At 40.0% G+C, this 25512-nt stretch overlaps 1 protein-coding gene across 1 annotated transcript; it reads left to right on the top strand.

The window, feature by feature from the left end:
* Nucleotides 1-1831: 1831 nt before the first annotated feature.
* On the top strand, nt 1832-25442 carry LOC146657520 (guanine nucleotide-binding protein G(q) subunit alpha). Its single transcript, XM_085425671.1, has 7 exons — nt 1832-2879; nt 12854-13038; nt 16624-16778; nt 16906-17034; nt 17695-17824; nt 18595-18748; nt 20815-25442. The coding sequence occupies exons 1-7, from the start codon at nt 2744-2746 to the stop codon at nt 21003-21005; spliced, it is 1080 nt and encodes a 359-aa protein (XP_085281797.1). The 5' UTR covers nt 1832-2743; the 3' UTR covers nt 21006-25442.
* The last annotated feature ends 70 nt before the right edge of the window (nt 25443-25512 follow it).

Raw genomic sequence — 25512 nt, 5'->3', positions numbered from 1 at the left:
TCTCGGCAAAACGGCCACTCATGCTTTCCATTTTAAGGTTTTAGATAATGATAGTGGCATGTGACTACATGGCTCAAATTAAGAAGTAAAATGGAAACAATGCAGAAAAGAGATTTAGGCTCAAGATCTTGATCATTGTAATGCTTGAGACCTCAATTCTAAACCCATTCTCATAGGCAGAATAATAAAAAGTCTCCTGTATGCTCAGGAGCTACTTAAATGACAAAATTCAGTTACTGGAGATATCGTTCATTTATAGCATTGAGAGAATAGTTTTGTTGCTCAATAGTAAATGGACTGGTTCTTATAAAGCAGTTTTCTACTCTTTGTGAGCACACAAAGTGCTTTACACAACTCGCCTTATTCACCCATTCACACCCATTCATACAAGCACTTTTTCCTATGCTTTTTCTTTTTCTTTTCAATGTGACAGCTTTTGAAGGTGCTCCTGGTTTTGATGTCTAATTGCACATGATTCACATGTGTGCTTTTCATATGTCTTTACTAAATGCCAGCTGAATTTGTTTATTTACTTATGTTGTTTTTATTACAGCTTCTACTATCCTCTTGGCCAGGTCTCTCTTCAAAGAAAGATTAGAAAAAGGATATAACAAATGAAAATACAGAAAAAATAACACCTGCTGCATAACTCTCCAGATTGTTTGAGGTATATACAAGGGCTTGATTTAATATTAAAATTTGTTTGGTGATCTGAAAAACGCAAGTGTAACAAATATGCAAAGAAAAAAAAGAAATCAGGAAGGGATCCTTCATATTCAAAGTGGTGGACATGAAGGATCTAACATGTCGAAAAGCGCTATATAAATGCAATCCATTAAATACTGCAGACAGGCCTGGTTTCCTTTGAATTTAGTGAAGTTTTAGACTAAGATTGACACTATTGTTCTTAGCAAGGGATTAGACCTAGAATTGATATAATAATGGCTGTAGGTCAAGAGGTAGAGCTAATAATTGGAAGATTGGTGGTTCGATTCTAGGCTGCATGCCAAAGTATCCATGGGCATGACCAAGTTGTGTTCACTGGAGTGTGAAGTTACATTGAAAGCACTTGGAAGAAAAAAAAGGTTTTGTGTAAATGAGGAAATTTGTATTAAGTATTTTCAGCCCTCAAGTAGAGTATACTCTATGCTACAGTATGTATACAATATGTTTTTGATAGACTGTAAGTCAAAGCTTGGGAAAAAAGAAATGTACCACAATTACACCACACCACAAGAAGACAATATTGAACAAAACACAAATGTAACCCTCCAGTTGACTTAAAGGTTAGCTGGAGATCGCTCTAAAGCGTAGTGATGGTGTGACGGACCATTAGTTTTAGACAGGTATAAATATGTGAATAAAAACTGCATTTTAATGACGGTGTCAAAGAAGCTCATAAAGAGCAAAGAGTCTAACAGCTAAGTTAAGTTAACGCCTCAGTGCCTCGCCAAAAATAGCACAAAATGACCTTCAGAGTTTACTGCAGTGCCGTTTGATTGCATACTGTGTAACTATATTATGTCCACTGAAACACAATCAGAGTGTGCAAGGTTAACTTCCACTAGGCGCTCATCACGCAATCACTAAAACATAAACTGTACTTCCTATGGCTCTCCATAAGGACCTCCTCCCACCCAGTGAGAGCACACACACACACACACAAGAAAAAAGAAAAGAAAAAACAGGATTGAAATAGAAACTGTACAACAGAGATATGAAGTCCCAACATATCCCGTCATACGCATTTTCTATTCCACAGGTTGGTGTATAAATGACTTGTGTGGCGTTTGTTTGACGTGACACTCCCCCTTGGTCGATGGGAGGCCGACGTCACCCTGCCAGCGGAGGAGTGGATGGCCTGTGCAATAAAAATACATGAAGAGAATTGAGGAAAAGGAGAAGATTGGCCGGGGGAAAAGCAACAACACGGCTGTTATTCCTTTCTTTACGTTCCGCTCGTGAACCGTGGACTTGAGCTCCCTTCTGAGGCGCACTGGGATGTTTTTTCGCCTCTCTATCAAGAGCTCGGGCAGAAATGCTGTGTTATGTGCGGCTTTCTTGGCTTTTTGAGCGCACCGAGAGAGATAACTGTACTGTATCCCAGCCTAGCGGATTGGAGTGAAAGTCCGCCATATTCTGCCTTACCACGCCCGGGAGTCGAGCCATTGGAAAATAAACGGACAGCCTTATTCATGCGTTTTTCTTGTTGCCCTTATCCGCAGACGGTAACCTGAACGCGAGGGATTTCGTTTAATGAAAAATATCAACATTGACGACTTTGAAGAGAGGGTGGCCCGGCTCGGATGACAATGCTTAACGAGATCACACTGAGCAGTACGGAGGATGTGTCTTAAAAGGATCTGTTGATCATATTGAGACGGGAAAGCAGATTACACCTATTAAGATTGCACAGATATTCCACCGAAACCGCTTTGGACTGTTGTTTTGAAGCTGTCGGGAGGCCCCAGATAAGCGAAGCAGGGGGAGGGGGTGGGGGGGGTCAATAATTTCTCAAATATCTAATTTTCCTTTCCACCACAATCTGTGCGCTGTTGGGACTCACTATAAGGGCGTCCACGCGTTATTTCACCACCAGTAGGCCTGTATGAGGACGTTATTTGGCATTCACAGGCCTGTTTTTTTTTTTCTTTCTTTCTTTTCCTTTCTTTCCTTCTGCCCCTGAAATCTGGATGAATCACTAAGAGGGGAAAGGAGTGCGAGTTTTACAAAAGGAGAGAGAATGACCCTGGAATCCATAATGGCGTGTTGCCTCAGCGAGGAGGCGAAAGAAGCCAGGCGGATCAACGACGAGATCGAAAGGCAGCTCCGCCGGGATAAGAGGGACGCACGCCGGGAGCTGAAACTGTTGCTTCTCGGTAAGCTCGACGGGGAGAGCAATGCCAAGCCCGCATTCCTCTCTCACTAAAAATGCCTTTGTCGGCTGTAGGGAGTGGGGGTTAATGGGGTTTCCCCACCTGAGTGAAGTTTGGGTGGTAGGGTAGAACTATCTCGGTGTTATGAGTCGAGTGCACAGATTGGCAGGTCAGCAGAGGGAGGAGATGCTGCCCAGCAAGGCCTGCATGGCTTCCACTATATTAAAAAAACCACCTGATTTGAATAACTGTGACTGGCTAGTGTCGAGGAAACAAATGAGCGCTAGCTCTCCATTGACTCCTCCATGCTCTTTACAGGTTTGACAACAACCTGTGCAGCCAGATCTTAAGGAGCCCATCCAGGCGGTGTGCTTATAAGAGTGCGGCTGGGCCAAAGTCTGCGCTTTATTGGGCACAATCAAGACAGTTTTGCAGCTTAACACATAACCCTGGCAATCATTATATCCCAGATATCGATGTAGAGTGAAAGCTTGGCCACTTGATGTCCTATAATATGTGTAAACCTGTGTGTGATGGTATGCTCCTGCATATTATATTGTGGAATATTAAATTTCCAGACTAACAGCAGTATTCGGTGCAATACAGTGAGTAATGTATCATGGTTTTAATAGTAACATTCTAAATTGTTATTTAAATTCTTTTAAAAAAAAAACCCTAAATAATGACATTCGTAACTGTCTTTGCAGTGTTTGGTTGTAAATGGGGGAGAAGGGGGCAGATCCTGTTAAGCAGCATTAGTCATACTGAAGAAATGTGAGGAAAACAAGTCATCTACTTACCATCCCGGTTTTAATTAGGTTTTCAACAAAAAGCCCATTAGATGTGATGACTGTGGTCCTGGTGAGTGGTGCCAGAAACCTCGCTTCCTGATCTGCTGCTCTCCTCACTTAGTTCCTTAGAAAATGCAAGAAGGCAATGGTCTAAAGTACATTTAGGCCCTTAGATCGCAACATTGCCTCCCGAGTGATGCTTAAGAGGGACTGGATGAGAGAAGTTTACACCTTTGGCTGCTGGTTAAAACAAAACAATGACATAAATCCTTCTTAAATGGATTTGAAGGAGCTCACTGCCACCACCCTTGTTAAATAACTGTGCTGCTGTTGCCCCTTAATCTCTCATAATACACCACAAGTTCATTGTGCAAATTCATAAGCAGTCAGTGACCTTAAACAACAAAGTGTGTGCTATTTGAGGGCAGCTGTTTCTAATAATCTTGTATTTATTTAATCTTTAGTCAGTAATGTGTGAAAATTTGTCAGCCCAAAGTGAAAGGGTAGGCTGTTGTATTTCAGAGGGATTTACTTTACTTTAAAAAGATATAAAGTGAAATGGAGCATGATTATATAGAGACAGGAAAACAAGAAACAGCAGCACAGATTTTAGACGGTAGTAAAGACTTTTTTCTGCTGTGTGGCTTTTTCCGGAGTTATAAGAAACATCTAAGGTTTGAGCATGGAGAGGCCGATTAGAGTATGAATAGGAAATGCGTTATGCTCAAGGCTAACCTAGGACAATAGACCTTATTAATCCTTGTAGAAAGTAGCGGCATTCATAAATACAATAGGCAGGCATATGCTTGAGCATCTAAAGCAATCCTGGATAAATTAACCATTTTATTTTTGGACCTGATTCAGTATATCAGCTCATATGCAGGGCTCTCAGTTCACAATGATTGTTTATTTATTTATTTATTTGCGTGTGTGTTAATGCACACAAATACCACTTCTATTACAAGTGGTCAAGTGAAACAGAGGAAGATGTGCATATGTGAAGATGTGTGCTCTATATGACTGTGTCACCACAGATGCTCTGTGAACTATTATACAGTGACAGGATACGGGTATTCAGTTTTTCAAGCTTGCTAATTGCTTAATGTCCCCGATGGATTTGACCACTAAACTCTCCAAGTCAAGTTCACTAGTTTTCAGGATGACCATCAGTGGGCTTTTCAGAAATCATCTTGGCTTTTAAAACATCACTTATAATCTTTCAAAACCACTAATTGCTTTGTGTCTACTGGGATCGTGTATGTTGAAACGCAGGCTACACAGCAAATGAGAAGATTGCAAGTTTTTAATCCATTCCTCAAGTATCTCATGTCCATTAAGAGCTAACCGGATAATGGGAATGTTCTGAAATTAACACTCATTTAACCTTATTGGATGACTGAGAATACATTAGCAGCAACAGTGTAGATGAGTTGATTCAGTGGGAGAAGGGCTTGATATGTTTCTCTTAAAAGCTGTCAAGTATAGATGTTGTTTAATGATAGGTCAAATACTGGAGAAACCGATGGTTTCTCTCATATAAGTGACTAATAAAGACTCTCTAGTTAACAAAACATTGATATATATATATTGTATGGATGAAATATTCAGGCACATCTATCAATCAATTTATCCATATCCATTCCCTGCTGCTTATCTGGGTTCAGGTTATAGGAACAACTGTCTAAGCAGAGAAGTCCAGACCCTCTCTCCCTCCAACCGCTTCCTTCAGCTTAGCCTGGGGGACAGAGATATAATCTCTATGTCCCCCAGGGTGAGTTGCTCTGAAACCTCTCGGTAGTACGTGCCTGAAACACCATACTTAGGAAGCGCCGAGGAGGTAATTTAGTCAGATGCCCGAACCTCCTCAATTGGCTCCTTGTGGTGTGGAGGAGTACCGGTAGCAGCTCTACTACTCAACCTGTTCTGAATGACTGAGCTCCACATCTTTATCTAAGGAGAGCCCAGCTACTCTTTGGAGAAACCTAGTTTCTTCTGCTACCATCTCATCTACAGTCTCATTCTTTAGCTCATGACCGTAGGAGAGGGTAGAGACATAAATCAGCAGTTTTGCTTTCAAACAGCTCTCTCTTCACCACTACAGACTGTCACGGCATCCACATCGCTGCAGACATGACCCCAATCCGCATTTTAGTTTCCCCAATCAACTCTCGCCTCACTAGTGAACAAAATCCTGAGATACTTAAACTCATCCACTTTCCAGCAATTTGTCCCTGATTCAGAGTTGTCATTCTTTTCTGGTTGAGAACCATTGCATCGGACTTGGAAATGCTAATTCTCATTCCTGCTGCTTCACAAGATCTCATCTTTAAGCCACTCAAGCAGAAACTATCCATCACTTGACTATGCCTTGAAATTGTGTCTATAAAGGTTACAGTTAGTTACAAAAGTTAGAGTTATTGGCAAAGTCCAGCAGTCGACCGGGATGGAGTCCAGTTTATTAGCTGGTATTATACATCGAGTCTTTGCACTGCAACTGGTATTTTTCAAAATCTACAGTTTTTACTTTGACAGCAAATGGTTTCCATTTATGGCTTCTGTTGCACTTTTCACAGTTTCTCTACAAGTTGGAGAGTAGCTGGAGAGTATTTTTAGACAGGTCTGCCTTTTTATGCAAACTACAGGTAACCGCAGCAGTATGCTACCAATCAAAGTAATCATGTTTTTGCCAACTGGTTGGGGAGTACATGACCCATCTGTTCCCTAGAAAAAGGTGGGTCCTGTGAAAAAATGAGGGTCACTGTCTATTTCTAGATTCTAGGCCTGTAAGAGTGGGCCTTTTAGCAATCATTTAATCAGCGACTGCTATCAACCTCATGCAACCACTTTAAGCCACCTGATGAGTTCTCATTTTTTATCTTAATAACTATTAGTTGCCATGGACCAGTCTCTAAGCCTGTGTGACTAGGACCTTATTCACTTTAGCCTATATAGTCATCACAATTGTCATACAGCCAATATGGCTTACTAGTTAATGTCATGTGCTTAGTGGTCTTGGCTGTGTATACCTCAATAGTCAAAACGGGATTTAGTTTTGACTATTGCTAAAAATGTTTTGTTGAGTTCAGAGGAGAATGACCAGACTGTTTCAAACTGTTAAGAAGACAACAGAAACTTAAATAACCTCTCGGTACAACCAAGGTGTGCAGATGAGAATCATTGAATGGTCTACAACAGCAGAAGACCGCACCACGTGTCACTCCTGTCAGCAAAGAACAGAAAAGCCTATGATTCACATAGACTCACCAAAGCTGGTTAACAGAATATTGGAAAAACATTGCCTTGTCTGAGTGTTTTTCTGTTGCAACAGTCAGCTGTCAGTTAGAATTTGACTTTAACATGAACTTATGGATCCATCCTGCCTTGTATCAGGCTTGGTAGTGTAATGGTCTGGGTGATATTTTATTGGCATTGAACATGAATGAACTCACTGTATTCAAACGGTTTCTGTATCCCAATCCAATAGAACACCCTTTGGATGTGGTGGAAAAGGAGATTGAGATCATGGATATGCAGCTGACAAATCTCAGGTCAATAAGGACCAAAATCTCTGAGGAATGTTTCCATCACCTTGTTCATTCTATGTCAGGATAAGTTAAGGCAGTTCTGAAGGCAAAAGGGGGCCCAACCCAGTAGTAAAGACTTTAGCATCATTTTATGGAAGGGGGCAAGATTAGTGCCACGCATTTAGCGTCTGATCCAGTATGAAATATGATCACAGTCTACTCTTTCGTTCTGTTATTGTTTTTAAATAATGGCCAGTTGGCCTTTGAACTGCTGGATATATCATGTCATCTTTTTTTTTTTTAGCTTTGTACTCTATTAGATATTTTAGGAAATTGTCTTAATTGGCACATAAACTCTTGAATTATGGCAGGAGCAAAAACCTGTTTTGCGTTACATTGCTGGTTTAAGGTCAAAGACAAATTGTTATCAGCTCCTCCCAGAGTCCAAGTGGCCAAATTTGAAGAAACCCATTCAAAACTCTTGGGCTGTTGTGGGAATCTAGGCATATTTACTTTATCTAGAAAATAATTTGTAGATTAATAATAGATACCACTAATAATAGGCAATTCTTGTTTTATCATTGAGGTCTGAAGCGTCTGTTGACTCTGAAATGGGTTAAACATGACTAATTATTGGGCTTGTCTACATTTGCTAAATTAATTTAAAATTGCTCAATTACAAAAATGGCACGACCCAGCTCCAATCCTTAAGGGACCATTGAACCTAGTTTTTGGTGCTTGTCCCCCTTTACACACTTTCACATGCATGCCGAAAATTAATTTGTAGACAAGTGGGATGGACTCGAAACACAAGATGCCTTTACAACTTAGGTTATAGATTTACCTCAACAAACACAAAAGATATATTCTACAATGTCCATTTTGAACAAATAATTTTGAAAATCATTGCATCAGTGCTGGTGTGACTGGGTGAATGAGGCAATTTGCGTAAAGCGCTTTGAGTGCTCAGAGTAGAAAAGCTCTCTGTAAGAAATGGTCCGTTTACCATGTTGTGTCATGGCTATGACTGAACAAAGTCCAGCCCTACTTATAGCGACTCTTTCACCAGCACATGGTTGTTATTGTTAGAGGAATGCCTAAAGGTGGCTTATGTTTTGATTAACGTATCAATCAGTGTTTAAGTCATTTTTATTCATTTCAAAGTCATTGTTTAGCTTCCAGATTTTATGATAGTTGGGTCCACTTTTGGACAATTTTTCAAAATTTTGCCTCCAAAATTGATTTTTAAGTTAACGTGGATGTGATTGAAGGGCAAAATTTCTACTTGAGATCAAGCGACTGACTTGGCCATTGAAGAATATCCCATTTCTTTGCCTTGAGAAACCTTTGGGTTGCTTTTGCAGTATGTTTTGGGTTATTTTCCATTTGCACTGTGCCCGATCAGTATTGCACCATCTGATTGAATCTGAGGAGATAGTATAGCCCTGCACACTTCACATTTCATCCTGTTGCTTCTATCAGGAGTCTCAATAAATCAATAAATACTTGTGACAGAGTCAACAAAGTCTATTCAGTGAGACAAAGACTTCAGTGAGACTGATTGTTCTTGAGTTAGTCAGAAGTTGTATCGTAATCAAGGAAAAAATGCAGTCATGCACTTTATTTGTTTTCTGTGGTCTTTCAGGTCTCTTGGTGTATCTGAGCTTGTCAGTGCACTCACTCATTTTAAGCATGTGCCGGGATTGTTGTCAACCTCTTATTGAGAATTACAGTAAATAGGTACCAAATGCAAGTTAAGCACTTGGAACCAACTCCAGATCTTTTTTACGCTTTTTGACTTAAAAGTATTTGCAATGCAAAAGTGCTGAAGAAATTGAGAATATGGTTTAATACGGCACCTTGATACACCCCAGCAGTTCTACTGAATTTGCCTTTCTATGGAGTGTTTTGGCTCTTTTCAGTCTCTGCCATTAACACCAAATTGATCCGACTCCTATAGGAGTGATTTTCTTTGGAACCGTTAAAATATAAATATATCTGTTTATTGTTCAAGAGTTTTAAATTCTCTTAATAAAGTAAGGTTTATTTTATGTACTTTCCTGTCATCCAGTTAAGATTGTTAAACACAGTGAAATCCCTGGTCTGCAGTGGTAGTCCTACTTACAGCAGTGGTCAGTTATGCACATGTATAACTGACCTTAGTCAGTCATAAGGAACTAAATAATGAACTAAATATTCACTTATCATTTCCTGAAAGTATTTACTCTCTTGCATTTAGTGTTAATGTATATTTTGAATACAAGATGCTGTTAAAATTAGGGAGCTTCTGTTATTTGGTTAGTCAAATAAATGAAATGTAAAAGCTCCTATCAAAGTAACTGAGAGGGAGAAGATTGAAATCCAAGTCTGTCACTCTTGTAACTGTACAACAGCTGAATAGTTTTCGCTTTCAAATTTAGGACCAAAGAGCGTCTGAGTTTTGTTAAACTCTCATTAGTAGCAAGGCTGAAAATCAAGGTCCAATAATCTATGCCGATGAGGAACAAATCGAAAGTATTTGTAAAAGTGAAACTGGCACTCAGCCTTCGTGTCTTAACTCTACTTAAGGTGCTGCTAAGAACTTGGAAGTGAGTGACTTTCTTTTTCACTCATAGAGTCAGTTTAAAATGAGGTACGTTCTTAAAATGTCTGCGCACTGCAGACAGTAATGGAGTTTGGCGAGTCTTGAAAGCACAAAGTTCAAGACGTCATTTGGCCAGTGAACAGGAGAACTTTTAATTATCCTTTTGATACACTTAACCCAAATAATAAGCACATCTTAAGTGTGAGTGCTGAGTATCTTCAAGTCAAGTTTTAAATGTCCAGGGTATTTAATAATTAAAGGAAAAGGAAGACTGAGCAGCTTGTTTTTTTTTCCTTTGGTCTTTTGTCATATTGTGCTTTTGCTTCTGAGTCAGACAACTTTCATAGAACCCGTGCCATGGCAGATGTAATGCTGATCCATAGACACCATTACAAACTTGGGTTAATCTGGGGTCGCTTCATCGATTGGAAACGTGACTCAGCAGCCACTAATGGCCAGAAGACAGTCATACAGAGCATATTTGCTGTCTCCCTATCTTTTTCAGTGCCTGTTATACTCATTGGTATAATGGAAAAGATCCATTAAGACAGAGATGCGGTCAAGCGATTATGATTTCTTTTCGAGTAATTGTGTACAAATCTATGAAGTAATGTGTGTAAAAATATAGCATTCTTGTAGGAGAGTACTTTTTTTCTGTGACAACCAGGATGATGTCATCGGCATCCATCCATTTTGCTACCACTCATATGGATCCAGCTAGGCATGCTAGGAAAAGCTGCCAAGACCTCACTACTCTCCACCACTAAAGTTCTTTGGGGGCTTTCCCATGCAGGCAGGCCGGGCAGGGTCTCCACCCAAAGCATCTTACCAAGGAGGTACTGAGAGTGTATACTAGACCAAGCCTGGCGATTGGGATCCTCACCCAGAGCATCCACTCTACCCACCTCAGACTCTGAGGTGCTAATTCTGTCACCCACTTCACTGGTGTTAGGAAAAAATGTTTTGAATGTATTATTTCTTAAAATTAGTTAAAGAATTACTACCCATTATTTAGGTTATTGTAATTGTTAACTCCCAGTCATTAACTGGAACAACAAGGTAAATAACACTATGCTGTTTGGGCAGCAAATACAAATCCAAGTCTAAATCATGAAGCATAGGCTTGTATGAGTTTTGCCTTTCACCCAATTACAGCTTAGATGGGCTTCAGCCTCCAGTTGTGACCCTGACCTGGATAAGCAGTTGAGAAAATGGATAAATGGACAGATGTGGTTTTCTTTGCTTTGTTTAGTGGAAAAGAAACCATATGCATTGTGGTATTCATCAAATTAAGTTGAATATGCATGGAAAAACAATGTATTCTAATACCTTTCCTCAAAGCGACATTTATTAATTTGGAGAATGATTGCTACCTCCCTGCAAGCTTCTATTGGACTACACTAGAAAGCCTGCTTTGGCTTCACTTTTGTTACAAAGAAGTGCAGCATATTCAGACTTCTATAAGAGAGACGCTCAGTTAATATGCACTGCAGCACACATGCAAAACATACATGTGCACTCCTTTCTCTTGAAGTTATCCAAGAGGTACTAGTCAAGACTGCTTCACTGGTCTGCCAAGATTCTCAATGAACCAAAGGGAAATCACACCCCCAGTTCTTCACACCCAAATAGTTCCTGTCACCGCTGAGAGGACAGAGATGTTGTTCTTGGTCTATCACCAGACTAAGCAAACAGGCTGGGAGGAAGAGTAACCAGCACATAATATCATATGTGTGAGTGCATGAGTGGATGCGTTCATATGTGTATGTCCGTGTGCATGTACTGTTCATCTGGGTGTATAAATGTTTATTCCAAGACAGGATGTTGTTGCAAAAAGCCACGATTCATCTTAGGATAGGAAATATCCCTATACACATATTTATGTTTGTAATTCTGCAAGAATCCCTTTCATTCACCATAGTTACTTTAATCAGCTTTTCATCATTAACAATGGACCCAATTACTGGGCAGTGTAAAAGGGGTTGCTAATAGCTTTGTACCCATAAGAAAATCATGGGTGGATACTGAACATGGACATTTGGCTTTGATATTAAGCAGTTTATAAACTACATAGTAAAAAGGTTTTACCATCTGGTTGTGTCCATATCAAAGTAGAGCAGTCAGTAGTTGGTAAACTTAAAGCAAATGAAGCAGGTTATCTCTTACTGTCTGCTATACTGGGAAAGAGGTAATTTCAGACAGTATCCGACTTGATTCCTCCAGCACTGTCTGAAGTTTGAGGACTGAGGACTCCTTAATATGCAACACGAGTATGGATATCGTCTTCAACCAGCAGTTTGTGTTGCTCCATGTCAGCCTGTCTCTGTTACAATTTTATAAAGTAATCCTGCCTGTTTGCTTGTTCAATCTTTGTCCGTGATGTGAAATATAATAATGCAGCTTGAATAAAAAAGGCTGTTAGACAGCGGCGCTTCGGCGTTTTTAAAAACGTTTTTATTTCTTACTGTGGGTGGATTGCTGTGGGGTACAGGTAATTATGGAATGTGAATGGAAGCGTGTAGTTTAAAAAAACGAATTTAATGCCAACATCACAAGTTTGTTTTTGTCATTTTCAATGAAAACAAATGCTACACTGCAGAAGTCTATATGGATTTTTTTTCTTTTCTTCTCTTGAAACGCTCTGACAGCCAAGTAAGGATCTTGCAGGGTCCCTTCTTTTTTTTTTTTTTTTGCTTTGGTTTATAGCAGCTAATTATGATCTGTACTTGGATTTCAGCTCTGCCCCTATAAATGGGGCAAATGCAGTGCAATCAAATTTATTTTCTATCCATACAGCTATGGCAATCTCATGGTAAGGACGTTGTACAATCAGTGCCGCCTATGTTCTGTATTTAGACCACTGGCTGTGCAAGAAGCCTCCCCTGCAAGGTTTTAATGCCTTTTTCTCTAGTTAACAGCAGTGGATTAATTTTTAACAGTGAAAATAGTCTGAATGTCCATTTAAGAAGCATGACTGCCGACACAGGAGACGACACGCGTCGTCTGGTTAAATGACACTTTGCACAAACCTACTGTATAAATAAAGTCTGTGTTCCCTTTTCCTGTGTACTTTCTCAGGCACTGGGGAAAGTGGGAAGAGCACATTTATCAAACAGATGAGGATTATCCACGGAGCCGGTTACTCTGATGAGGACAAAAGGGGCTTCACCAAGCTGGTCTATCAGAACATCTTCACGTCCATGCAGGCCATGATCCGAGCCATGGAGACGCTCAAGATCCCCTACAAGTATGAGCACAACAAGGTAAATGGATTCTTTCACTCCAGCTTTTCACGTTCTCCAACTTAAATGGCAGTTGATGGTGTCAAACAATTAGAGAAAGAGAGAGAGCGAGACTCTACGATGTGTTACATTGTGCTTGAGTATTTTTAGAGTGCCGTCTATCTTATTTGTAACAGCCATCCATAATCATTTCCTGTCCTTTTATAGACTTCCTGTGTCCTTAAAACACTCAAGTACTCATCACGCCCTTTTGAGTATTTGTGTTTGCATATTTCCTTGAAATCCACACATGCATATGTGCACACCATCCCTGCTTCTACACTACTACCATACCCCACACTACTCGCTCAAATTTCACCTTGCTCTCTGTACTTAACACTTCAGCAGAGCCTCTTTGTTGTAGAGGAGTTACCCTGGTGTTCACAGCTTTGGGAACTGGTACAGGGAGTTTTTGCTCAAAGTTTCTTCCATGTGAAAGTGACAAATTAAAGGAAATGATGCTTAGGAGTCCACACCTTGGCACAGCTACTGTGGTCTTCAGTTTCTCTGTGTCAGACTACAGTCCAGGCTGATGTTTAATGAAAGCCTTTTTTAGAGATGTTGTGTTTGTTATGTCAGTGTTAAAATCAGGTGTTTTATTCATAATGCACAAAACCAAATGTGCACTTTAATGTGAGAGCATTTTTGGTCTGTCCCATTTTATCAGCGTTGTCATTTCCCTAAAATACATGTGCAAGTAGACCACTGGATCCCATTCATTCCATTAGAGGGGTGCAAAGTTGTTCCAATGCATTCTTTTTGGGAACCGCTTTAAGCGTTGCATAATTAATACTGATCTGGACAGCTTAGAACTTTTTGACTGATTGCACAGTTGCATCATTTATTTGTATTTTAAAGTGAGATGTGTTCACCCAGGTAAGAGGGTTCCACTACGTGTTGTTCAATTATGTTGGCGGTTTTCAAATAGCACGGAAATCTTCGAAAGTCTGAATAACAATGCTATTCTAAAGACATTAAATTCGTAGTGCAAAACAACACATCTTTTCCCCAGACATGCAGACTGTAACGAGCAAGGAGCCCAGCCACTGCTGTCGACCAAACGCACATTATATGACAATCAGTGCAACCTGCGAGATTTAAAATGACATCGCAGCCGTGCATGTTTATGCAGATGTGGTGCACGGCTGATTTCACTTCCCGTCTCGTGTGTGCATTTTCATGAGGAATGAAACTGATTGTGGTATATCAGTTATGCATTTTCACCATTATTTTGCCCACTTTAAACACTATAATTCAGAATATGCTGAATAAATATAATGCTTTTATGATCTATTTTTATGAAACTAAATGCAGGTGGGTTTCTGCTTCAAAATTTCTTCCTAAGCTTTTGGTTCATTGTACAGTTCTCATTCCAGTTTACCACCATGTCTTGCACACTGCACATCCGCCATCTAATTTATAGTAACAGTCAATTTGAGGTTGATGTAAAAGTCTTTTAGGACCTGTACTAAAGGGTAGAACTGACTGTCTAATGAAATCAGAGCTATGTGCACAATGGAACTGTGTAACCTGTCATAATTTGTACCCAACATCCCTCTACTCTCATATACATACGGGTAAAATGGGAAGTATTTTATCCTTGACAAAAGAATTGACTGACATCACAAGGGAAGTGAAAATGAAACCCATCAATTGTGTTTACAGTGTCTTTCTGGGCTTTTATAGTAAATGTCACTCTCACAGTCTTTCAGGCCCACCCTTTTAAATAGGCCTCAATCTTCAGACCCCAGTCTTCACATGTCCGATGTATGCACGTCTCAGTCATGTACTGTAACTCTGTCTCACACTAGGTGATCCACACTAAAAACAGAAACTGTGTTTGTGCTGGACTTCAAGGCTTGTAGTGGCAGGTTAAGAAAAAGGTCATGCTGTGTCTGCATGTAGACGGTCACTGATTTGTAAAGGTTCAGCACGAGTGGTTAATCTGCTGGTAAAAAGACTTGTTCTGTGGCTTTATTTATGTTTTCAATCTGCCAGTTCTACAGTCAATCACACAATCGCTGTAAGCAAGGACACTATTTTCTGATTGTGTCCAAGTACTGTTTACCCTTATCTTCATGAGTATCACGTGCAGTTTATTGACAGGCATTCTTGTGTGTCTGCTACTGCACAAACTTTTTTTTTTTTTTTTTCACAATCAGGAATTCAGTCTTCAGTTAGAATGCACTGACTCATATCTGTGTCATCACAAAAGATTTACTCAGCCATATTAGATTTAGGAACTTGCTGAATGGTTTTATCCAAATAAATATGACAACTGCAAAGTTAAAAGTAAATCTATTCTTTACATCACTGGTGGGGCTAAAGCCACTGTAGACAATATAATTGATGAACATGTGTCCCACTTTGAAGCCTCTGGATGACCTTCTTTTGTAGTCTCCATTTGGTTTAGAAACTGAATTTTAAGGAGCGAGTCTGAAACTGACTGATTGTCAGTCATGAGTTGTTAGCCAGTGAGTATATCCCAGAAAATCCTTATTTCCAAAACACAATATGACCAAAATTTACAAAATGGACAAATTTTTTGATTTAATGTGACCTGAAATAAATGATTGCGGCTGTAAACCGGAAAAGTGCTTACAGAGTTCGAGTCGGAGAGCTGTTCTTTATGAGACCAGAAAAGTATTTGCAATCACACGCCTCGCCCCCTGGTGGCCATTGAGAAAAATGCAGTTTTAAGGCACTACTGCTTTAATTGAGCTCCCTTGTTTAAAAGACGTCTAACCCCACTTCTTTTATGGAGGTTTTTGTCCATATTACATATGGAAAAACAATACAATTTAAATTTAGAAAAATGGATTCCTCCCATGTACCTCAGAGTGGTTTGTTCTGTTATTTTTACCCTGTTTACAGTTAGTAAAGTAAAAAAGGAAATGTGAGGCACTGATATTTACATTTACCACACAGTAAAATTAAACAAATTTAATATCTTGTATTACAAGCATTTATTAGCACATTGCATCACCATCTTGAGTGGGATCTGGCAACCTCCAGTTGCTTGAGGAAAATGTGCATCAAGTCCTAACTCACGTTGATGGAGGCAGAAGGTCTGTTCATCTTAAAATCTGAATAGTTTTTAAGTTTTTTGTTTCTGTATTTCACTTATGATTGAATTTTCAGATTCAATGCCTCCCCATTTCACACTTATGGAAGCACCCATGCATGACATACACAATGCAAACATTACGTATCCGTCCTAATCATCAGGAGTAGCTGTGCTGCACTGTTGCTCAACACTTCAACATTCAGTCACGTGTTGATCTCTTGCCATAGGACACAACTCTGCTGTGGGAATCTGGGCCGACAAAACTTTCCGCTTAATAGGCCCAGTGGGATTTGTGCTTCAGATATTAGGTCCATGCTGAGCCCCGGGGTGCTAAGAAATTTCTGCATATAGAATAAGCGAGTGAGAGCAGAAAATACACCAGTGATAATTAGGACTGTGTAACCTGTGCAGTGATTAATTTGTGTGTCTCTGTGTGTATGTGTGAGAGATACTGAATGCTTGATAAAGTTTTGATAAGTTAAGTTTCTGTTTTCCACCAGGCTCACGCCAACATAGTGAGAGAGGTAGATGTAGAGAAGATCAACAAGCTTGAGAATCCCTACGTCGATGCAATCAAGAGCTTATGGAACGACCCGGGCATCCAGGAGTGTTACGATCGAAGGCGGGAATACCAGCTCTCGGACTCTACTAAATAGTGAGTACAGCCGACAGCCGTTCAGGAAACGGGCGTCAAACTGTTCAACAGATTTCTAAAAGATCTCAGGAAAGAGATTTCTAGTGTCTGTGAGGTGCTGGATTGTTTTTACTGCCTGCCTCCTCAGTTACCTGAACGCACTGGATCGGATCGCTGAGCCAGCCTACCTTCCCACCCAGCAGGATGTGTTGAGGGTTCGAGTTCCAACCACAGGCATTATTGAATACCCATTTGACCTGCAGAGTGTCATATTCAGGTGAGATCGGATTGTTATTTAAAAAGTGAAAATGCAGTGCTGTGTCATTATGTATAACAAAAGCACAACCACTGTTCACTGAAATGGTGTTGTGTGACTTTGTTAGAATATCTTAATAACTTGATGGAGCTATCAGCTGACCTCAGGAAAGGAAATGAAAGTAAACAAAGTGTTTTCGAGATGGGCTCTCAATGCAGCGAGAATACATGAGTGCACTCACTCTGTGAGAGTTTGAAGATGCTCAAGTAACCTGTGGACTCTACTGCCTTTAGAAAGAGGTGCACATCATCTGATGGTTATACTTACAAGTAAGACTGGGGATTAATATTTTATATGCAAGGAGTTAGATAAGCTTATAAAATATTTAAAAAGAATATTGTGCTTTGTTAATGCAGGTATTAAACTATACTCGATACGTAATGGACTCGCAGGTTCGCCTTTTAAGTTTATCAGATGTTTTCCTGATTATTTTATGTTAATAATCTGATTGAAATCCACTGAATATCTGATTCAGAAGTGGTCAATGGCATCATCACATTTGATTTGTCTTGGGCTTTCCCTTTATTAAACAACCTGCATCAAGGGGATTAAGTCAAAAGGACAACCACACAGACACTCCCTGTGCTTACGGTGACGTTGTTCTCTCTCCTGCCATGGCAGGATGGTGGATGTCGGAGGTCAGAGGTCAGAGAGGAGGAAGTGGATCCACTGCTTTGAGAACGTCACGTCAATCATGTTCTTGGTAGCCCTCAGCGAGTACGACCAAGTTTTGGTGGAGTCGGATAACGAGGTGATTTGTCCTTTTATTTTATTTTTTTAGAAAGACCAAGAGAAATTTCACCAAACTACCGAGAGATTAAATGGTTTAAAGGATGCTCTCATAAATTCCCATTTGAAAATCCTTATTTCATGTGACATAGGAGATTAGTTGTTTGTAAAGATAAAAGCTTTCCCTATTTAAAACAATGGAAATCAGGTTCTCGGGCTGCTCGGTGGTGCTCCAGCTCTTTTTCCCTTGTAAATGATCAGCCAGCTGTTTTGAATGCCGCCTAAGGCCACGTCTCTTTCTTAAGAGGAATCGATGTGTCAGGGTTTTTTTTAAGTGTATTAATGAGCAGGTGTGCGTTCATATGTGTGTTGCTGTTTTGTTTTTTTTCTCGCGCCCATCTGTTTTCCTCCTTTTTTTTTGCCTGCATATTGTGAAAGTAGAAGACTGACCAGCTTCACGACCTTTATAATCCAATAGCATTAGATAGTTTTTATTATATAATATAAAATAAGGCATTCTGCTTTGTGCTTTTGATAAACAGCAGCACTGAGAGGTGTAAGACTCGCTATGAGAAGGGTTGCTTGAAATGAAGCGCGAGGGAGAAATTAAAAACATGATTGCCCTACTCTCTCATCTTTACTGCTCTCCCTCTGGTGCCGTGAAACGGTTATTAAAATCTGCACTTAATCAGGTTGAAGGACTGGTTTTTAATTAAGAGACTAACTATCTCTCTGTTTTCTTTCTTTATTTCTGTCCTTCTGCCCCCTCCCATTCACATATACTCTGTGTAGAACCGGATGGAGGAGAGTAAAGCTCTGTTTAGGACAATAATCACATACCCCTGGTTCCAAAACTCCTCAGTCATTCTGTTCCTCAACAAGAAGGACCTGTTGGAGGAGAAGATTATGTACTCTCATCTGGTTGACTACTTCCCAGAGTATGATGGTGAGTGTTGAATGATTGAAGAGTGCTCGTACCAAAACACTGACAGAGCTTACACGAAGCCCCAAAATCAAGACTGTCGAGGTGTTTTTGAGTAAAGACGTCATGTTTTGTTTAACTCTGAAACATGTTCACAGATCACCTGCTGTGCCATTATTTTTGTTAGGCTTCAGTCACGCAGCAACTTCCAGTCAGGATGGAAAGATGTGAAGTCCCCGACTGGATGGTGAGAAGTGGCGGAGGTAGCTAGGGGCCCTGTTGATTGTGTCGGTCAATAACAGATGTTCGTAGATGTAGAAACACTTGCAGAGCGGTCGTAAAACTTGGAAACAAGTGTGATTCAAACTGGGAATAGAGGCTGTTAGTCTCCAAAGTAAAAGTGCCTCATCACTGCAACCAACTTGCTTTCAGACTTTTACTTTGAAGGCAAACAGTCTTGATTTCCTGTCTGAGCTGTGCTCATAGTTTCAGTATCACTCAGCAAGTAAATGCCAAGCTTTTGCAGATAAGTCGGCGTCCTCTATGAATACTACGGACGGCCGTGGAAACCTGCAAAGCAATGACAAGGTTTTCGGTATAACATCTACACCTCATTACGACCGTTTTCACCTAGCCACTGCTAGTAACTGCTCACCACCCAGTGACCGGTGGTTGTCAAGGGGGGTCATTGACAGCTCTCCATGCCAGTGTGACTGGGGGTCCATTAGAACTAGTTTGTAGAGCTGACAGGTTAACCATGGCAGGAAATTTCTGCTTACAGTATAATATCTGATACACAGCTTTTAATGTATCAGAGTAATCTCTGCTATTTTTGTCTTTTTTTTTTTTATTACACATATTTGATTTAAGGAAATAAATGCCGAAAAAATATTTAAAACTCGATATCAAGTGATGCAGATTTCAAGTGCTTTAAAGTGGCCCTTTTGTGCTAATGACAAGGTCATAATTTTATTTCTGGAGTGCACTAGAACAGATTTAATATGTAATTCTTGCTCCACATTAGTTCCTGTCTATTTAAAGGCCAGCTATGATTGGTCACAATGACAAAAGCATTGAGTGTTTCTCACGTACTGCATCATTGGTGCTATTTCTAACTCTGTATCTGGAAGATCGTTCTAATTGTAAATGGAACTTTGAGCACGAACATTTGTAAATGGGGATTTTTAACAGATTACAACGTCTTGGATCAAATATAAGACTTCAAGCAGTGCGGAGAGTTGATGGAAAAATGCCTTCAGCGTGACAGCTTGTTTACATTAGTCATACATAATTTGACAGCATTACAGCAAACAGTGTACTACGCTACCACATTTGCCATGCACTGTGCACCATGGACTAATTGTATCGGTATTTTACTGTTGTGGGGACATGATAAAAGTACATAAAGAAAGTGTTACAGCATTCAAAGCTCATAGCTTTGGTATTTTAAAGTGTGCAGCTTTAGAAAGAAAAGAAAATGATGTTAGACTGAAGCTTAACTGGTTGCCCCATGATATTCTCTTTCTTATGTATATCTGTTAGTTTTGGGTGAGCCAAATAATTAAGCCACAGAAGAGAGGTGTTGACTATAAGTGAAGCATTCCGTGCAAACATTTCTTCTGGGAAAATGTAACAGTATTTGCTTTGAATTTTGCCCTTTTGTAGTTTTTTGCACCAGAAACTTACTTATAAGATCAGTAATTTGCGCTCCTGCCATTGACTCAGCATCACTCACATACATGTAGAGCTTAAAAAAAACAAAGTGTACCAATTAACACATAATGTGAAATGTGCACAGGTAGACATTTGAGGGCACGTCGCTATACTGCAGTGAGTAAAGTTTTCTAAGTACTACCTGAAGCTCCACAATGTTTTTAGCTTGAGCTCTAGGGCAAATAAAAATCTTCGGCTGGCAGACCTGAGATACAGTCGTGGTGCGTAAATTGGAATGATCCGACAAGTATGGCAGGGAAAAACCATGAAAAAAAACAAAACATGGAGGATCTCTACACTGATATTATGAATGATAAACAAGCTGTAGTAATTTATAGCTGTGCATATATACTGATCCACGATATTCCCCCATGCAGGTCCGCAGAGGGATGCCCAAGCAGGGCGAGAGTTTATCCTCAAGATGTTTGTGGACCTGAATCCAGACAGCGACAAGATCATCTACTCTCACTTCACCTGCGCCACTGACACAGAGAACATCCGTTTCGTCTTTGCAGCCGTCAAAGACACCATCCTGCAGCTCAACCTAAAGGAGTACAACCTGGTGTAGAGCAGGGAAGAGCAGGGTGTTCCGACTGCAGGCCCTCAGCACACACTGACTGACGCAATCTGTGAAAAGATAGATCATATATACACACACACATTTAAAAAAGAAAATATAATGGTTGCATAATACTAATTTATTTGCTGTCTGCTGATCTCTTGACTCCTCGAGGGGTGAGCGAAGTAAATGTTATCTTGCTATTTAAGAAGTGATGAAAAAGTGGGGACAGGATATTCGCGAGGGTTGGGTGGAAGGCGCTCAAATGAATGCAGTGTGTTTCTGTCCCTCCTGCCTTTTTTATAAAAAAAAAGAAGAAGAGAAAAAAAAGTTTGAATTCCTTTTTTTAGCCTTCTTCCTTACCTGTTGTTTCATTCTGAAGCTTCATCACGGGCGTTTACCTGTTTGCCCAGCAGGGAGTGATGAGTTAGATGGCTTCATTTTTTAATTTATTTTTTAATCTGATAGACTGATTGGCAAGTCTTTTGATGAGTAGGCAGAATTTGTGATCTCTTTTCAAATGATTTAAAATTCATTTAATATATGCGAGTGGCTTAGATCTTTATTAATCTTACTTTGCATTGGCTTTTGGTGCCATTCAGTGAGTCGAGCATGTGTTTGGAGGGAACAACCCAAGTCGTGTGTCAAGTGACGGTCTGTCATGGGTTTTCAGCTGTCGATAGAACCGTTCAGTTGAGAAATGTGAGTGAAAAAGGCTTTGAAAATTAAAAAAAAAAGAAGGAAAAAAAGCTTTGAGCAACAAAGTGGGGAAGCACACAGGGACTTCTGCTTTGTCGTGTAAAGATGAACCATGGCAGCGGTCACTTTACACAAACTGAAGGGAGCCGAGGAGGTAATAATTTATCAGACGATATGTTTAAATGATTATGTTCAACTGTGCCACATTAACGCTTTTTATTATGGTAACATGTATATTTATTACCAAATGCCAAAAAAAAGAGTGAATGAGTGAGAGGGACAGAGGCCCAGACTCCACAGCTGTTCACTGAAATGAAAAGTGTTGCAGACAGGAAAGAGCAGGGCTAACAAACACTGACTCTACCGACCCGACGTATCGACCCTGGAGGTTTTCTTTTCTTTCTTTTTTTTAAAATACATTTATTTCATATTTTTTTGAAGTGTTCAACACAATCTGCGGTATTCTTCCCACCCCCGACACACCGACCCAGCATGGACTGACCTGAGCTACAGCGAGCTCGTGGGTTCTGAAAGAAGGGGCAGCTACACCGGCGCAGCTAAACCCGGCGCGTTGAACTGCCTAAAATTATCCAATCACAACCTTGCGCCGTGGGCTGCAGGCCCCTCCCTCCAAGCCCGCGCCAGCCTGCAGACTTATCGAGTCGCATTTTAGCTGTATCTTTGTAATTGTCCAATCACAGCCCGGCTGTCTTGACTGTTGTAGTTGAATAGCAGTGGAGAGTAAATCTGGCTAGTTCCTGTGTGAAAGGTAAAGTCTCGACGTTCAGTTGTACCAAAGTGAGTCCTTCTTGTTTCTAATTGGCATTTCTGATTTGCAATCCTTCATTCCCCGACTTACTTTGAGTACTTTTTTTATTTTTATTTCTTTCGTAACACTTCCCTAGATTATAAGCCTGTAATTAACATTTATTGAGGCATAGTGCAATTATGAATGCTATAATCATTGTACATACATCTCTCTCTCTATATATATTGCAGCATCTTTGTTGGCTTTTTAATCATTACTTTTTTTGTTGTTGTTTTTATTTGTTTTGTTTGTTTGTTTTTTGGCAGATTGAATGTGCGGTATTGAAAATATGTATCTATGTAATTGTATTGTATGTCTAATGGCTAATTCGTTTTTGGAAGGAAAACAAAGTTATTTACATGTTTGTTTTGATTGTTTTTTGTAAGAGGAGAATGTAAATTTTGTGTTATGGCAGTTTGATTTCTCAGCGACGAAACATCGTTCAGCTTCAGAACTGCAAAAAGAGGAATATTATTATCCGAGAACAGATCAATTGGTGTGCCAGTACTAGCAGTTTTGTTAAATTGATTTTTATATGGGAAAAACACACAAAAAACCCCAACTGCAAACTGAATCTAATCTACAGGGCTAATTGTAATAGTTTAGTTCTTAACTGGCTTCAGGAACAGAGCGCTCGTCACATACGTGTAATGACGTCTTCTCTCGCCCATGTCTTTTACGTTTCGTTTCTTTTCACCGCTTTTCAACCAGTATTGATTAACAAGCCTTGCACTTCCTGCACACTTCTCATCCCCACTTCCACTTCCACCACCACCAAAACCAACCTGCCTCCATTTGTAGCCAAACTGTTTTGTAGTGCAGGAGCAGGAGGTGCGGGCAGGCAATCTGTCGCTTTGTGTCTGATTTTTTGATAAGAAAAAAAAACTGTTACGAAGTTGTAATTATCTTTTTGTTTATGTTAATGGGAATGCCAACATGTTGTTGTTGTTGTTGTTGTTTTTCCCCTATTCTCCCAGATACTGTTAAAAACTCAGTACTAAGTCCGTGTACACAAAAGTGCAAGAAATGACTTAACCAGTTGGCCTGATTAGCAAGGTGCTTTGTTTCATTTTTACTTGTATTATTATTAATTTTTTTTTACTTCATTTCCACCTTTGATCGCCACAGTTTCACCAGAATGTACAGTATTATTTTAGACTTTATTTATGAAACGACAGCATAAGAGAAAAATACAGTTCATGTGTACATATTGCCTTACTGAATAAGCTGTGCCTCTGACGTCCCATGTGAGGCACCTGTGTTTTTTCGAGAAGTAAAGCTAGTGCAGCCGATATTGTCCTGTTGTGCAGCTGGAGGATTGTTCGGGGTGGTTTTTTTTTTGGCTCGGTGGTCTTTTCCACCGTCACTCTGTGCTGAAAAGAAACAGCTTTGAAGTGTAGCTCTCATGTAGCTAATGTCACATAAATACATGATATTTTAAGCACATTGTGACTGAGTTGTAATCAGAACACGCTTTCTGTTGATTTCATGATGTTGTCACATCAGATTCTTGTCTTAAAACCCACAGCAGGGTGCGTCTTAAGGCACTGAGCTGCCAGATTAAAGCAGCATTTGCTCCTACGCATCAGGATGTGTAGAATGTGCTTGAAAAGGTGTCACAATCTGGACTCAACCGACCGGCGGCCACCTGCTGGGTGTTGTGTTTTTTTTCCACATTTGGCTGTGTTTTGGCATCTGCCAGCCACTCTGGCAGGTTACCAGCCCTCGTTTGGAGGTCCTGTTGTTTTCAGGTATTTCAGCTGGCTGGTGAAATTCACACATGGATGGTTGAGTTTGGCAGGTGACAAGTTAATTTTCAGTCCAGTCCTCGGTGTACTTGAATTCAGTGAAGATCTTACAGTAACCACTTATCAACAGCCAGGCCTAACAGGACTGATATTTGGGGCCAGTTTGTGTCAGATGTTGCCAGGGATGAATGTTTTGAAGCTGAACTAAGATTTCAGCTTCATCAGTGCTAATGATCTTCAATTATAGATTTGCAGTGATATCTGATTTTGTTTCCCTGCTGTCAAAAGGTGGCTGTTCACACAAACCCTGCTACTTAAAGGGACAATCCTTGCTTCAAAAATAAACTAAAATAAATAAAAATAAACCACATTTTGCTTTCAGCATACAGAACAGCAACTGCACGCTTATGCGAGCCTTAAAAAAGGATCTCGGATCAGCTGAGATTTCAGCTGATCCGAGATCTCACGTTAACGTTTAGATTTTGTCAGACAGTGAATAAGAAATATATCTCAACTTGCAGAAATGCACATTATGGGCTTTGTCATAAATGTGAGCCACGCAGGACTTGTTTCCAAGCTTTGCGAGGGTTGGCGCTCCTGTCATTGTTTGGAGTGAGCACACGTGAGCTATGCTGAGCCTGGATTTTCCCCTTTAAGAGAGCCAAGACTCCAGCTGACGTTGACATGGTGACACACATTGTCGGCCACCTCCGCTGCTGTTCAGAGTTCATGCAGTATGTTCAAGAGCAGTCCAGTGTTGTGTACAGTACACTGAGAACTACATGGTGGGAGGTGGGAGTGAGAGTGGGGGAAAGCAACCCATAAACTCTTCTTTTACTGAAGTGTCAGACACATCATTTTTATTGCTTTCAGCTCTGTTTTTTTTTCTTTTGGGTTTATTTGCATCCAAATCCTTTAATATATGAAGTTTGATGACCATTTTTGAAATAGTGTTATGATGATCTCCAATCATAATTGTGTAAAATTGTTTCCTGTATTCATAAATTCGCACTCCTTCAACTTGTTTCTGAATGAAGCAACATATTTCTTTTCAACTCTTGTCGACTGTGATTTTTAAAAACCTTTTTCCTGTGATCACCTCTACACTGTAGTTTCATTTCGATGTTTTTGAATACGTTTGATCAGGTCACCCGAGTGGTTTTGAATTTTAAATACAGTTTGTATTACAAACTTCTGCAAGCACCAAGAGCGTAGTTTAAGTGAATCTTGTACAGTAGAACTAAACCCTACAAAGGCCAGT

Source organism: Rhamphochromis longiceps, linkage group LG12, assembly GCF_057381845.1.
Source record: "Rhamphochromis longiceps isolate RC_006_pf linkage group LG12, R_longiceps_female_GT1.1, whole genome shotgun sequence".
Classification (NCBI taxonomy): Eukaryota; Metazoa; Chordata; class Actinopteri; order Cichliformes; family Cichlidae; genus Rhamphochromis; species Rhamphochromis longiceps.
Note: the sequence above shows the minus strand (reverse complement) of the source record. Positions and strands in the feature narration are given on the sequence as shown.

Coding starts and splice junctions, on each gene's coding strand:
- LOC146657520 (XM_085425671.1), top strand. CDS start 2,744: ATGACCCTGGAATCCATAATGGCGTGTTGCCTCAGCGAGGAGGCGAAA. Junction 17,035..17,694: donor CTGCAGAGTGTCATATTCAG/GTGAGATCGGAT, acceptor CTGCCATGGCAG/GATGGTGGATGTCGGAGGTC. Junction 18,749..20,814: donor CTACTTCCCAGAGTATGATG/GTGAGTGTTGAA, acceptor TCCCCCATGCAG/GTCCGCAGAGGGATGCCCAA.